Here is a 13,085-nt window from a genome sequence, read left to right as displayed (position 1 = left end):
ACAACGTGGTTACAAAAATCTTACAAGTTACTACCATGTTGCAAACTACTATAAATTTTAATATCTTAGTCAAGGTCATGTGAGAAATATCTATATATATATATATATATATATAGAAAAGAAAAAAACTTCTTCATTTGATATTTTCTCATGAAAATAATCAATAATATGTTGTTTTGCTTCCTTAGTCTCCAATAAATTGATGCTTTGCCTAAATTTCATGAATTATAAATTCCATCAAAATGTCATTCTAACAAATGAAATAAAAAAACTAACAATCGTAAAGAGAAAGAGAGTAAACATTAAAATAAATTTCATAAAATAAGATTCATATTATTAACCATCGTCATAAACTCTTGCATTAAATGGTTAAAATTAAATTAATCAACCATATATTTGTATAATGGAATGAAGAACTTCCTTGTAAACAACAGTTCGACAAAAATATAGATTCCTTTTAACGTCAAACTCCTCAAACATCTGGGTATTGTAATTAAATAAAACTACTTTATCGTCTTTTCTTCTAAAGTAAAAATAATCAGCATGTTTTTCTTTTCCAATAAGATGTTCAATGTCAGGTATAAGTCCAATAATGAAAAGTTTTGTCCATGATTCCTTTGCGCAGAGTTTACTCAAAATTGATATGTGAAAAATAGTTGTTTCTTGATAATTTACTATCAAAGTAATAGACTCATTTAATACCATCAAGTGTCTGATCACAAATACAAAATCATCAAAACTATTATTGATATCTGAGGGAAAAGGTGTTGTACAGAACACCTCATTGCTTAAGTCAAATGACACCATATATTTTTCATCGCCATTTTGTATCCACAAATGACACACTCCGTTCACGTATAAAAAGACTCCTGAAACACCATAATAACATTGAGGCATATCCAAATCAAGTTTCTTCCAAGAGTTGCTTCTTAGACTATATATCTCATAAGTATCATTGTGACAACTTGTCTGCCTTACCTTCCATGTCATTAGTGTCAGATACATCTAGTCGATAATATATGTATCAAATCACATTGTAGTCATCTCTAACAACGCCATAACCAAATCCATGATAACAAAATATTTCATCCTTGTAAATTATTGGGGAATGAGTAGGGTTGGGAGGAATAACCTTGAATTTCTCGATGGTTGGGTTCCATAATAAAATATTAGGCGTGCTACCGTGGTAGAGACAAACTTTGTCGTTTTATGCTATGTTAAGTTTGTTTCTAGATTCATTATTTTTGATTTTTAGCGAATTTATATGTGTGTTGTTCTCAATCTATGTACTCTCTTAATTTGAATAAATGAATAATTTATTTTTATGTAAAAAAAAAATAATTGAGAGGATGCGATATTTAAAGAAAACTTACCAAAAAAAAAAAACACATTATAAAGTGTTATGAAAAAATATGTAAAATTAAAAACTAAAATGATTTTATATTTAAATAAATAAAAATTAAGATGATATGGTATTAAAATAAAATATTCAAAATTTAAAATTAAGAACTCATATTTGTAAATATGTAATTTCTTTACACATCTATTCATAATTCACTTTTTTTATTTTATTTATATCTTTATATCATATCAATTTCTTTCACTACGCGAAAAATTGTATTTTACAGCGCTTTTTTTAAGCCATTTACAGCGCTTTTTCAAAAAATTAAGCGCTGTAGTATCCAACGCTGTAAAAAGATACAACAGCGCTCTTTAAAATAAAAAAAAGCGCTGTAAATCTCTTCTAAAAACGCGCTGCTTGTTGTATTAGTTTTACGGCGCTTTTTAAAAAAAGCGCTGTAATATGTATTCCTTTATTTCAATTAGATCTCTTTCTGGGATTATAACAACAATCTCCTTCATAAATCGTAATATACAGTATCCGCAGTCTATGTTGTTAGTTTGACGAGAGCACTATAAAATAAAACATATAAGTCAATAAATATTTGTGGATTGATTGTTAATGAAATTTTAAAGCCATACATTTCAAACCTTTATTAGAATCCATGTGATTTATTTGATTTTTGCTTCGACACTGTAGCACCCATTTGAGCTCGGAAAACTTGTAAAACACTATCAAATAAATGTGATTATTAGCATTAACAGACACATTATATATATATATAAGAAATAAATGAATAAATGAATACAATACCTGAAGAGTGCGAAGAAATACGTAGAGTTCATAAGGTTACGGTTTCGTTTAAGAAGAAACAGCGAGAATGCGCAGAAATACGAACGGTTCGTAGGACAGAGTAGGGTTCTCATTGAGAAGAGTATGTAATAATGTTCGTAGGGATAGTAACAAATATGGAGATGATTTGCAATGGAGATGGTTAACAATATGGTTCGTAGGACATTAGGGTTCGCAATGAGAAGGATAATGAAGAGGAGAAGGACACTGAAGTGTAGTGAAGTTTATGTAATAAAGAGGAAACTGAAGCGATTTACTGTTATATTTTATTTTTTAAAAGCCTATTACAGCGCTTTTTTTAAAAAGCGCTGTAAAAGACCTTCTTATTTTATTTTTTAAAAGCCTATTACAGCGCTTTTTTTAAAAAACACTGTAAAATACCATCTTATTTTATTTTCTAAAAGCCTATTACAACCCTTTTTTTAAAAAGCGCTGTAAAGAACTTTATTTTATTTTTTAAAAGCCTATTACAGCGCTTTTTTTAAAAAGCGCTGTAAAAGACCTTCTTATTTTATTTTTTAAAAGCCTATTACAGCGCTTTTTTTAAAAAGCGCTGTAAAAGACCTTCTTATTTTATTTTTTAAAAGCCTATTACAGCGCTTTTTTTAAAAAGCGCTGTAAAAGACCTTCTTATTTTATTTTTTAAAAGCCTATTACAGCGCTTTTTTTAAAAAGCGCTGTAAAAGACCTTCTTATTTTATTTTTTAAAAGCCTATTACAGCGCTTTTTTTAAAAAGCGCTGTAAAAGACCTTCTTATTTTATTTTTTAAAAGCCTATTACAGCGCTTTTTTTAAAGAGCGCTGTAAAAGACCTCTTTATTTTACTTTTTAAAAGCCTATTACAGCGCTTTTTTTAAAAAGCGCTGTAAAATACCTTCTTATTTTATTTTTTAAAAGCCTATTATAGCGCTTTTTTTAAAAAGCGTTGTAAAAGACCTTCTTATTTTATTTTTTAAAAGCCTATTACAGCGCTTTTTTTAAAAAGCGCTGTAAAAGACCTTCTTATTTTATTTTTTAAAAGCCTATTACAACGCTTTTTTTAAAGAGCGCTGTAAAAGACCTCTTTATTTTACTTTTTAAAAGCCTATTACAGCGCTTTTTTTAAAAAGCGCTGTAAAATACCTTCTTATTTTATTTTTTAAAAGCCTATTACAGCGCTTTTTTTAAAGAGCGCTGTAAAAGACCTCTTTATTTTACTTTTAAATGCCTATTACAGCGCTTTTTTAAAGAGCGCTGTAAAAGACCTCCTTATTTTATTTTTTAAATGTCTATTACAGCGCTTTTTTACAGGCTTTTTAAAGCGCTTGTCCAAAAGCGCTGTAAAAGACCTCCTTATTTTTTTTTAAAAACCTTTTTACAGCGCTTTTCCAAAAAGCGCTCTAATAGGTCGTTTAATTATGTGAAATCAAAGTCTTTTACAGCGTTTTTTTTATAGCGCTTGTCAAAAAAGCGCTGTTGTATCCTCCGTTATTTTTAAAATATCATACAACAGCGCTTGTATTTAATAAGCGCTATAAAAGACGCGCTATAAAATGTCATTTTTGGCGTAGTGTTTATTTCTATTTTTCTCAAAGTATTTTTTCCGTATTTATGTGTCTACACATTTTTTTCTTTCTTAAACATAATGACAATATTATTGGTTATAATATTGTTTTAAATGTATTTTAATGTGAATATTTTATTGTTTACATGTAACTATGGTATGATTGTATAAATTTTGCCTCCAAACTTGGTTGAGACAAAGCTCTTCTTTTTGCTCAAAACATGAAATATTAGGATATAATACTTCTAATTTTTAAACTCTTTCAAACTTAATAATATAATAATAAAAAAATTGTATTTAGTAAATAAAAATACTACATACGAAAATATTGCCATTTATGCTTAAGTGATTCAATTCATTCAAACAAACTCAGAAAAATAATTGTAATTGCATAAGCTGTGTCCTATTTTAAATATGTAGATCAATAGAAAATGAAAAATAATGAGTTGTATGATATTAAATCAAATATGTTGCGAATGGTAATATATTTTCGGACATAGAACTTCGCTGTGTGAATTTATGACTTTAATTATATTATCTCATCCATATTTTAATCTCACAATTTTGATATTTGCATATTAATTAATTTATCACGCTACTACCGTATTTAGCGAGTCCGGGATGAATCGTTGAGAAATATGTTTTCTCGTTCATCTCACAATATATTATACTCATGAATTCAATCTCTCCCTCACATCTAACCTTATTTCGACACTTTCTCAACACATAAATCAATGGAAGTTTTCAACACCAACTATAGATGGATAACGTACAACGAGACACGACTGGTAAATTATGTGAAACATAAAAATTAATTTTAAATTATTATAATATATTTAGAAGCAAAAATGGAGTCAAGACAATGAGAAAAAACTGCATAAAATGTGACATCGACTCGTCGAAGTGCAAGAAGAGTCTGACGTCAATTTCACCGACAAATACAAATGAGTAGTGCTTCTTGTAAGTTTTGACGAGAGAAATATAATATTAGTGTTTAATTTAATTAATTATTTTCTTTTATGTTTTAACATCTATTAATATCAGTAGACCACTACAATATTTATAATTGAAAGATAAACATTTGCAAACTTTTTAAGAATTTGATTATGATGAATATGTAAATAATCGTGACTTCATAACTAAGTAGAATGTGTATTGTAACGAGTGTTCATTTGAAATGTTTTGAGTTAGAAAATATTTTGGTTTATAATACTTTATGATTGGATTTAAAATATTTGAATAATTTTTAAATTTATTCACAACAATGTCATTAATTTTTTTTTTATCTATTTTAGTTAAAGTGTGAGTAATGGGTATGGGTACAGACACTTAACTACCCAAAAAGTAAGAGTATGAGCATTAAAATTGATACCCAAGAGGGTACAAGTACGGGTATTTTTTTAAACCGTGGGTATGGCATGGCATCCCTAGTTCTTGTTGATGTAATGTTTTTCTTTTTACTTTTTTAATTGTAGATGGAGGGGTGCAGGGGTGCAGATAACATGTTATTGTAATGTTTTTTTTTTTTTAAATTGCAGATGGAGGGATGCAGATAGCAAATGTATATATGCAGGAAAAAAACCAATTAAGTAACAATAATTGTCCAAATTAATATGCAGAAATAGAAAATAGAGGTGTAAATAGTTTTCTGATCGAAAATCCATTTTTAAGTATTTCAGAAAGTCCTTAATAAATAAATAATTTATTGTACTCATCCACATTAGAAAAAAATTATCCAAAAAATTCATTTTAACATAATATTATTTTTCCTTAACATAAATAAATATAATTTTAACCAAAACCTTCATATTCAAAATAATAACTATAATTATTACTATAATATTTTTCAAAATAATCACATAAAAATACTATCATCTTTATAGAGTAGTTAAAATGATAAAATAAATAAATATAACATAAACAATTTATATTAATTATTAAATCACAATAAATATGTATAAAATGATCATACCATAACAACTATATAAAATAAAGGAAATCAATATCAATATTATTAATATCTTTAAGATAATTATTTATTTTATAAATAATTAATTTAAATTTATTTTAATATGAATATTTTATTGTTTTGATGTACCTATATCTAATGATTGTATATATTTTTTCTCCAAACTTGTTTGGGACAAAACTCTTTTTTTTTGCTCAAAACATGAAATATTTGCATATAATATTTCTAATCTTCAAATTCTTTCGAATCTAATAATATAATAATAATAATAATAATAATAATAATAATAATAATAATAATAATAATAATAATAATAATAATAATTTGCATTTAGCAGATAAAAATACTACAAATAAAAATATTGCTATTTATGTGTCCATGATTCAACTCATTTAACCAGAAAACTCAGAAAAATAATTGTAATTTAAATTTATTTTAATATGAATATTTTATTATTTTGATGTACCTATGGTATGATTGTATATATTTTTTCTCCAAACTTGTTTGGGACAAAACTCTTTTTTTTTTTTGCTCAAAACATGAAATATTTGCATACAATATTTCTAATCTTCAAATTCTTTCGAATCTAATAATATAATAATAATAATAAAAAATTGCATTTAACAAATAAAAATACTACAAATAAAAATATTGCTATTTATGTGTATATATATATATATATATATATATATATATATTATCAACTATTAATGCACTAATAATAAACAAATAAAACTTTATAGTTTTGATTCAATAATACTATTGGCTTTTTGTCTAAGGCTGACTAAATGGCTCGAATCATTTTTTTTATATATATAGAATTTGCCATATTGTAAAAATAATTTTCAATCTATCATCTTTATAAATAACAATATGTATTTATTAAAAATTAAATATTGGACTTTATTGATTATTTAAATTATTATTTATTTTAATTTGTAATATTAATTAATGACAAATTCTCTAACTAGGAGGATTGAGGTAGAAGGAGCTATGTAACACGTGTAAATTTTGCCAAATAGATGAGATATGCTTCGTATATAGTATAGATTTTTTTATTTGCTATATTTAATTTAATTATTTTTCACAAATTTTATTGCAACTAATCTGCTATGTATTTGTGATGATAATGTGTTGTATAATGGATCATACTATTAATAGACGGTCAAATAGTGATTGGAGACATTTACATGTGAAATGTAATATCAAAAACTTACCCAAAAAAATAGAAATGAAAATACAATACAACTAAAGATAGCATCAACATGATTGAGATATATATATTATAATATATTATAATATATTAAAATAAATTCTTAAATCATTTGTGTGACACATAACCAAATTTTATATTAAATACTGTTATTTGTGTCACCTCATTTATTTATTTAGTTGTCATAGATATAATTTTTTCATTTTCTATTCTTCATATAATACACATTTGAGTTGATCTATTATAATTCATTTCATCAACAAAAAAAATTAACAATAAACCAACGTTAATATTAACTCATAATATAATGAACGCTTTTTTATTATCCATTTACCATTTATAATAAATGTGAATTTATTCTATAACCATTTTCAATATGTTTATATTCATTGGAATAACTTATTTGATATATTTTTCTCTTTGTGACCATTTTTTTCTTCCACGTATAATTGCTAGCTATTGAGAATGTGCTATATTTTAAGCTTAATATTTAATTACATAATTTTTTTGTTATTTTTCATTTACAATATCTCTAATACAAAAAATCTAATTTATATTAATGTCAATTATGTGAACTTTTTGTCTCCTATCAATCACTTCTTATTAGATTATTTATTCTTTTTTTTTTTTAAATCACAAGATCTTAATAGTTTTTAATTTCTATCCTTCAAAGTAAATCTATTATTACAATGTATATTTTATGTAGTACAATAAATCATTAATGTCTACGAAAAAAATAAATTTTAAATTATTGAATACCAAAATTATTTTATAAGCAGAATGTTTAACAAACCATCTCCATAGTTAGACTCAAATTTATTACTGTAAAATTTCCACGCAGTTCGTATTGTAATCAAACAATTAAATTACAAACTCAGATTCACACAACAAACAAATCTCGATCGTTTATTTTGATCCAACGACTGAAATAGTCTTGACTCTAGAAAGCACTTCTAAAACCCTCAAAACGACACAATAAACCCTTCAACGTTTTTACCAAAAAAAAAAAAAAAGTGTTGAAATAAAAAAAAATAGAGATCTGTGTGGTTCTGAATCTCACACAAACACACACTATGAGAAGAGCTTCCTCTGTTTTACTCTTCAGGACTCTCGCCGCCGCACGCGGCGGCTCCGCCGCATCCATCCCTGTCTCTAACCGTTTTCTTCAATCCACTCTTTACGGTACTACAGCTGGATCATCTCCAATTCGTCGCCGTTGGTTCTCTTCCATCCTCGCAACCGCCGCCGGGACTTCTCTCGCTGTCGGAGGTGCTTTGATCGCTGCGTCGTCTATCTCTGAGGGAGCACTCGCTAAGGAACCACCTCCGCCACATACTCTACCTAAAGACGTCGTTCTTTATCAGTATGAAGCTTGCCCTTTCTGCAACAAAGTTAAAGGTTTGGTTTTATGCGAAATCACGATCCGTGATCGTCTTTTTTCTTTTTTTGAAATTGTATATTTATTTATTTATTTATTGATTATTATCATGTTTTTTGATTTGGATTTATTGAATTGAAGTAATACTGCTTATTTAGTTTTGTTCAATTGGAAATATTAGAAACATGTAAACAAAATTTTAATCGAGTGAGAATTAGGAAGGGATCATAAAAGTGGTTTTTTTTTTGTGTGTGTGTGTGTGTGTGTATGTGTTCTGTAGAATGCTAAGATAAACATAAAAATTGAGTGTTCAAAATGAACTTAGAGCTTGTTTGTTAGCTTAGTTTTAGAAGTAATCATGTTTTTAAGATAATCATTATTAGGAGCTTTTATTTGTTTGTTACTGTTTTTGAAAAAAAATATCAGAATATGACAATAATCTTAAAACGGCTTTGAGAAGCTGTTTTGAGTAGCATCTCATAATTTTCTTTTTTTTTTGAAAACTGATTATTTTAAAAAAGATTATTTATATTACGGTAAACAAACATAAAACAACTTCTTGTCAATCTATTGTGGATCGTGGAAATTAATAGTTTGTTCAATTTCAGTTCCGCTATAGTGCTGGTGTAAATGCCATTTGACAATACTCTGTAGTGAATTGCGTATTGCGGAAGAATACCATTTTATTTAAATTTCTCTATGCTATAGCGCTATTGGGCCATTATAGCTTCTATTCGACAACACTAGATATGCCACTGGTGAATGATCAAAGGATTGAAGTTGTTAGGTGGTAGACAGATGCGGTTGGATCATAATGGAGGGGAGCAATGACGGTGAACACCTACGATCAAGTTAGTGAGTGTTTAGGAGAACGAGAGTTCTAACTTCTAAATGTATGAGTACCTTGACTAGAGATGATATTCTACTTATATAACCAAGCAGTGAGAACATAGAACCTATTTGTGTAACTGAATTAGTTCTATGGTTAATATATAGTTTTAAACAATCATTCAGTTAATGTCCTAGAAAATCTGCACGCGCCTTGATTTGATTAGCTAAGCTTCTGTTGGAAGCCTGGGAATTGGGCCGGCCACCGCAGCATCCCGCTAGGCAAATTTCCGATCCAGGACAATGAGTACATCTACATATAGTAATACATTGGTTAATTATGTCTGTTAGAGATAGATCTTTTTATTATCTATATTTTGAAATGGAAGAGAAAGATCATTTGGTCTCAGTTCCTTTGGAAAATTATTTTGTTTTGTGAAACTTTTAAACGGATGTGTTTGAGCCTTTAAAAATAGAGCGCAGATTAAAAGTTGGTAGTGTACGTTGGTAGTTAAACTGTTAAACTATACTTCCATATGAGGTTATATTTTCCCACCCCATTGTTTTAACTTATCGTGTATGTTATGTGAATGTGTGATGGCATGTTCGCGGCTATTCAACTATATATCGTATGTTTTTTTTATTACTTTAGTTCTTTCATTGGGCTTTAACAGCATTTTCTAGCTTCTGTTGCTGAGAATTTTGCTTGCTTTACCAGCATTTTTGGACTACTATGACATACCATACAAAGTTGTGGAGGTCAACCCGCTTAGCAAGAAAGAAATCAAATGGTCTGAGTATCAGAAGGTGCCAATTGTAATGATAGACGGCGAGCAGCTAAATGACTCATCAGGTTTTCCACATTTTCATTTGAAAATTGATTTGTGAAGTTTTCTGAATGTACTTATGGCTACTAAATCAGTCCTACTGTAACCTTTTCACTAATAATGGTTTTTGGCAGCTATAATTGACAAGCTCGGGGAGAGGATTCTGTCTAAGAAAAAGACAGACTCAACCTCTGAGGACGATGAAGAGACAAAATGGCGGAAGTATGGTTTTATTTCTCTTGGTGTTCTATTTTTCAATAAAACATGTTTTTAGTAAATGTAAGATGGTGATGTGTAGAAATATTTATATGTCTGATTGAATTTCATTTTTCCAATTTGAAGTTGTTTTCACACTTTGATTTGAACCATTTACAGTGGAGATGTTGAGTGGTGTTGTGCAAAAGAAGCTAGGATTGAAAAAAATATATTTAGTATTTGGCGATGATTATATAATAAGTATTCACTTATCTTTTCATAAGTAGAATATGCATAAATATGTGGTATACTGTTGTTCTAACAAGCATATTTATCACCGGAAATTTGCTGCGTCAAAACAGTATAAAATAAGTTGCTGTTCTTCGTATGCGTGTTCCTGTTGATTCTTAGCTTTCTTTGTATGATGTGGCAGTTTGATTTCGCTCATTCTTTATCACCCTTAACTTGTTAGGAATCTCATGTCTATATGCTTGATTATAATTTATTAAATCTCTTTATGGGTAAAATTAATCAATTTTGTATTATAGTTGTCTCTCTTAATTTGTATTGTTGGTTCACCTCAATCATGGAATGCTCTATGTTATATGTAAGAGGGCTCTTGGCAACTTAAAACTAGATATTCTTATAACTTATTTTTCTGAGCAGGTATTAAATAAGTATATTAATTTCTCCTTTTTACAACCCCTGTGATATTCTTTTGCTATAGAATTGAGTTTTTAAACAATTTGGCTTTCGGCTTGGATTGCAAGACACATTAATATTGGCAATTTGAGTTGCTGTAAGTAAATTTAAAAAGGACACAGGAAAGAAAAACGCTGGGGGGGGGGGGGGCGGGAATAATCGAGTCCCAACATGTTTGTTTACCATGCTAATTAATTTGACTCTTTCAATTTAGGTGGGTTGATAATCATTTGGTACACGTTCTGTCACCCAATATATATCGAAATACCTCTGAAGCTCTTGAGTCCTTTGACTATATTACGAGCAATGGTAAGTTGCACTTGTCTTTGCTATATATACATATAAGCATTATTGTTGTTGTTTCGTTGAGCTTTTAGTTTTTAATGTTTTTTCCACCAAGTTTTCTGTTATATGAAGTTTTCTATGATATCTCAACAAGCTTGCATTGAAACAATGTCCTTAGTTGGTAGATAAGATGGACAACTTTTTTTCTTTCTTGGAACGCAGTAATCCAGTTTCAGGCAACTACCGGAGTCAAAAAATGAACTGTATTTCTACTGATATCATAAAATTCTTGGATCTTTGGGAACTTTTACGCATTTTATTGAAGCTTAAACAATTTTCTAATGTGTTTTATCATTATTCGATCTGTATTAGACTTGTGCAATATCATGGCCAAAATTACCACTACATAAACTTTTTTTTTTTTTCATTTTCTTTTTCCTTATGCACATACAGAGATACATGCACACATGTTATTTCATATTGTCTTATATTTCTTCAAACGTAGATAATATGTGATAAATTGATATTGTAATTCATTTTTATTGTTACTTAGGCAATTTTAGCTTTATGGAAAAAATTTCGGTGAAGTATGCTGGAGCTGCAGCTATGTATTTTGTGTCCAAGAAGCTAAAGAAGAAATATAACATTACCGATGAACGTGCTTCTCTTTATGAGGCAGCAGAAACATGGGTAGATGCTCTGAATGGCCGCGAATTCCTTGGTATGTACTCCATTGTTGTATTAAGACTATTATATATGCAAGAACATGTGTCCACATTGTGCACGCTCGCACTTCTGAAACTGAAGCCCGAGATAACTTAAAATGCTTTGATAATTTAATTTCTCTTTATGATGGGTTTTTCCAAGCAAATCAGTAACAGATAAGTTATGGGTTCATTTATCCTTTGGTGTTAAAAAATATTGGTCATGAAGTTTCCATTTGTATTACCTAACTAGTTTTGATTTTGTCATGATGGGAACTTATAATATTTGCAATGCACTTATTTATTTGATTTATTTAAACCTCAAAAGAATATTCATAATTAAGTACGTGCACTTAACCATTCAAAGTTAGAAATACCCTTACATATCTTTGTGACATCAGATATAAAAAAAGTTTCAGACTTATGCTTCAGTTTACTTCAATTTTCTGTGAGCTAACGAATAATCGTTTTGCATTCTTTGGACATGATATAATGATTAGTTTTATGTCTTTTCAGGAGGATCTAAGCCGAACTTCGCTGATCTTGCTGTCTTTGGTGTTCTAAGGCCTATACGCTATTTGAGGTCTGGTAAGGATATGGTGGAGCACACGCGAATTGGTGAGTGGTACACAAGAATGGAGAGAGTTGTCGGAGAGCCTTCCAGGATTAAAGCCTAAACTTAGTGATTTTTGAGTCCAGACTCCAGCCATTTTTTTGCTTTGATCTTATTACTAAGCTCTTTCGGTTTTGCCTTCAGTTTTTTGAAGGAAATACATTTGGGTTTCTAAGTTAACAACATATTTGGCTATTTAGAAAGATACCACCTTGTGGTGGTGGTAAGAGTTAAATATAGAAGAAGATTAACTTATCAATTGATTCTTTTAGAAAAATGTTTTATATATGTTGCAGCTGTTCCTATTGTAAAGATTAAAGAGATCTTTTGAGCTGTATCAAAGAATAAGGCAATCTCTGCTGTGCCTGTGATGTTTAAAACACTGGGTTTAATCAAAATTAATACATATAAGGACTTGTTTGAGTTAAATATGCTGTTTGATGTTGGTCAGTGAGCAATTGATGTAAGTAAATCTTGAATAAGATGTAAATATGCTTTGAAAATTGAAACTTTGCTCCTCCCACCACACTTGTTGATTGGGCTTTGATGTTATAACTCCGTAAATCATGACTAAAAAGAATGCCCAAAAAATAAAAATTTGTCACAACTTCAATTGATTATCTTAATGGAAGTG

General features: G+C 28.8%; 1 protein-coding gene and 1 pseudogene across 1 annotated transcript; one reads left to right on the top strand and one right to left on the bottom strand.

Annotated features, from left to right (window-relative positions):
- Positions 1–384: 384 nt before the first annotated feature.
- On the bottom strand, positions 385–1,543 carry LOC140919111 (F-box protein CPR1-like; annotated as a pseudogene).
- A 6,378-nt stretch (positions 1,544–7,921) lies between these two features.
- LOC101491202 (uncharacterized) lies at positions 7,922–12,880 on the top strand. Its single transcript, XM_004512684.4, has 6 exons — positions 7,922–8,317; positions 9,844–9,978; positions 10,087–10,174; positions 11,064–11,158; positions 11,688–11,855; positions 12,355–12,880. The coding sequence occupies exons 1-6, from the start codon at positions 7,993–7,995 to the stop codon at positions 12,513–12,515; spliced, it is 972 nt and encodes a 323-aa protein (XP_004512741.1). The 5' UTR covers positions 7,922–7,992; the 3' UTR covers positions 12,516–12,880.
- The last annotated feature ends 205 nt before the right edge of the window (positions 12,881–13,085 follow it).

Source organism: Cicer arietinum, chromosome 8 (assembly GCF_000331145.2).
Source record: "Cicer arietinum cultivar CDC Frontier isolate Library 1 chromosome 8, Cicar.CDCFrontier_v2.0, whole genome shotgun sequence".
In the NCBI taxonomy this organism is placed as follows: domain Eukaryota; kingdom Viridiplantae; phylum Streptophyta; class Magnoliopsida; order Fabales; family Fabaceae; genus Cicer; species Cicer arietinum.
The sequence above is the reverse complement of the archived record's forward strand: the minus strand, read 5'-3'. Positions and strand labels throughout refer to the sequence as shown.

Coding starts and splice junctions, on each gene's coding strand:
- LOC101491202 (XM_004512684.4), top strand. CDS start 7,993: ATGAGAAGAGCTTCCTCTGTTTTACTCTTCAGGACTCTCGCCGCCGCA. Junction 11,159..11,687: donor TGACTATATTACGAGCAATG/GTAAGTTGCACT, acceptor ATTGTTACTTAG/GCAATTTTAGCTTTATGGAA. Junction 11,856..12,354: donor GAATGGCCGCGAATTCCTTG/GTATGTACTCCA, acceptor ATGTCTTTTCAG/GAGGATCTAAGCCGAACTTC.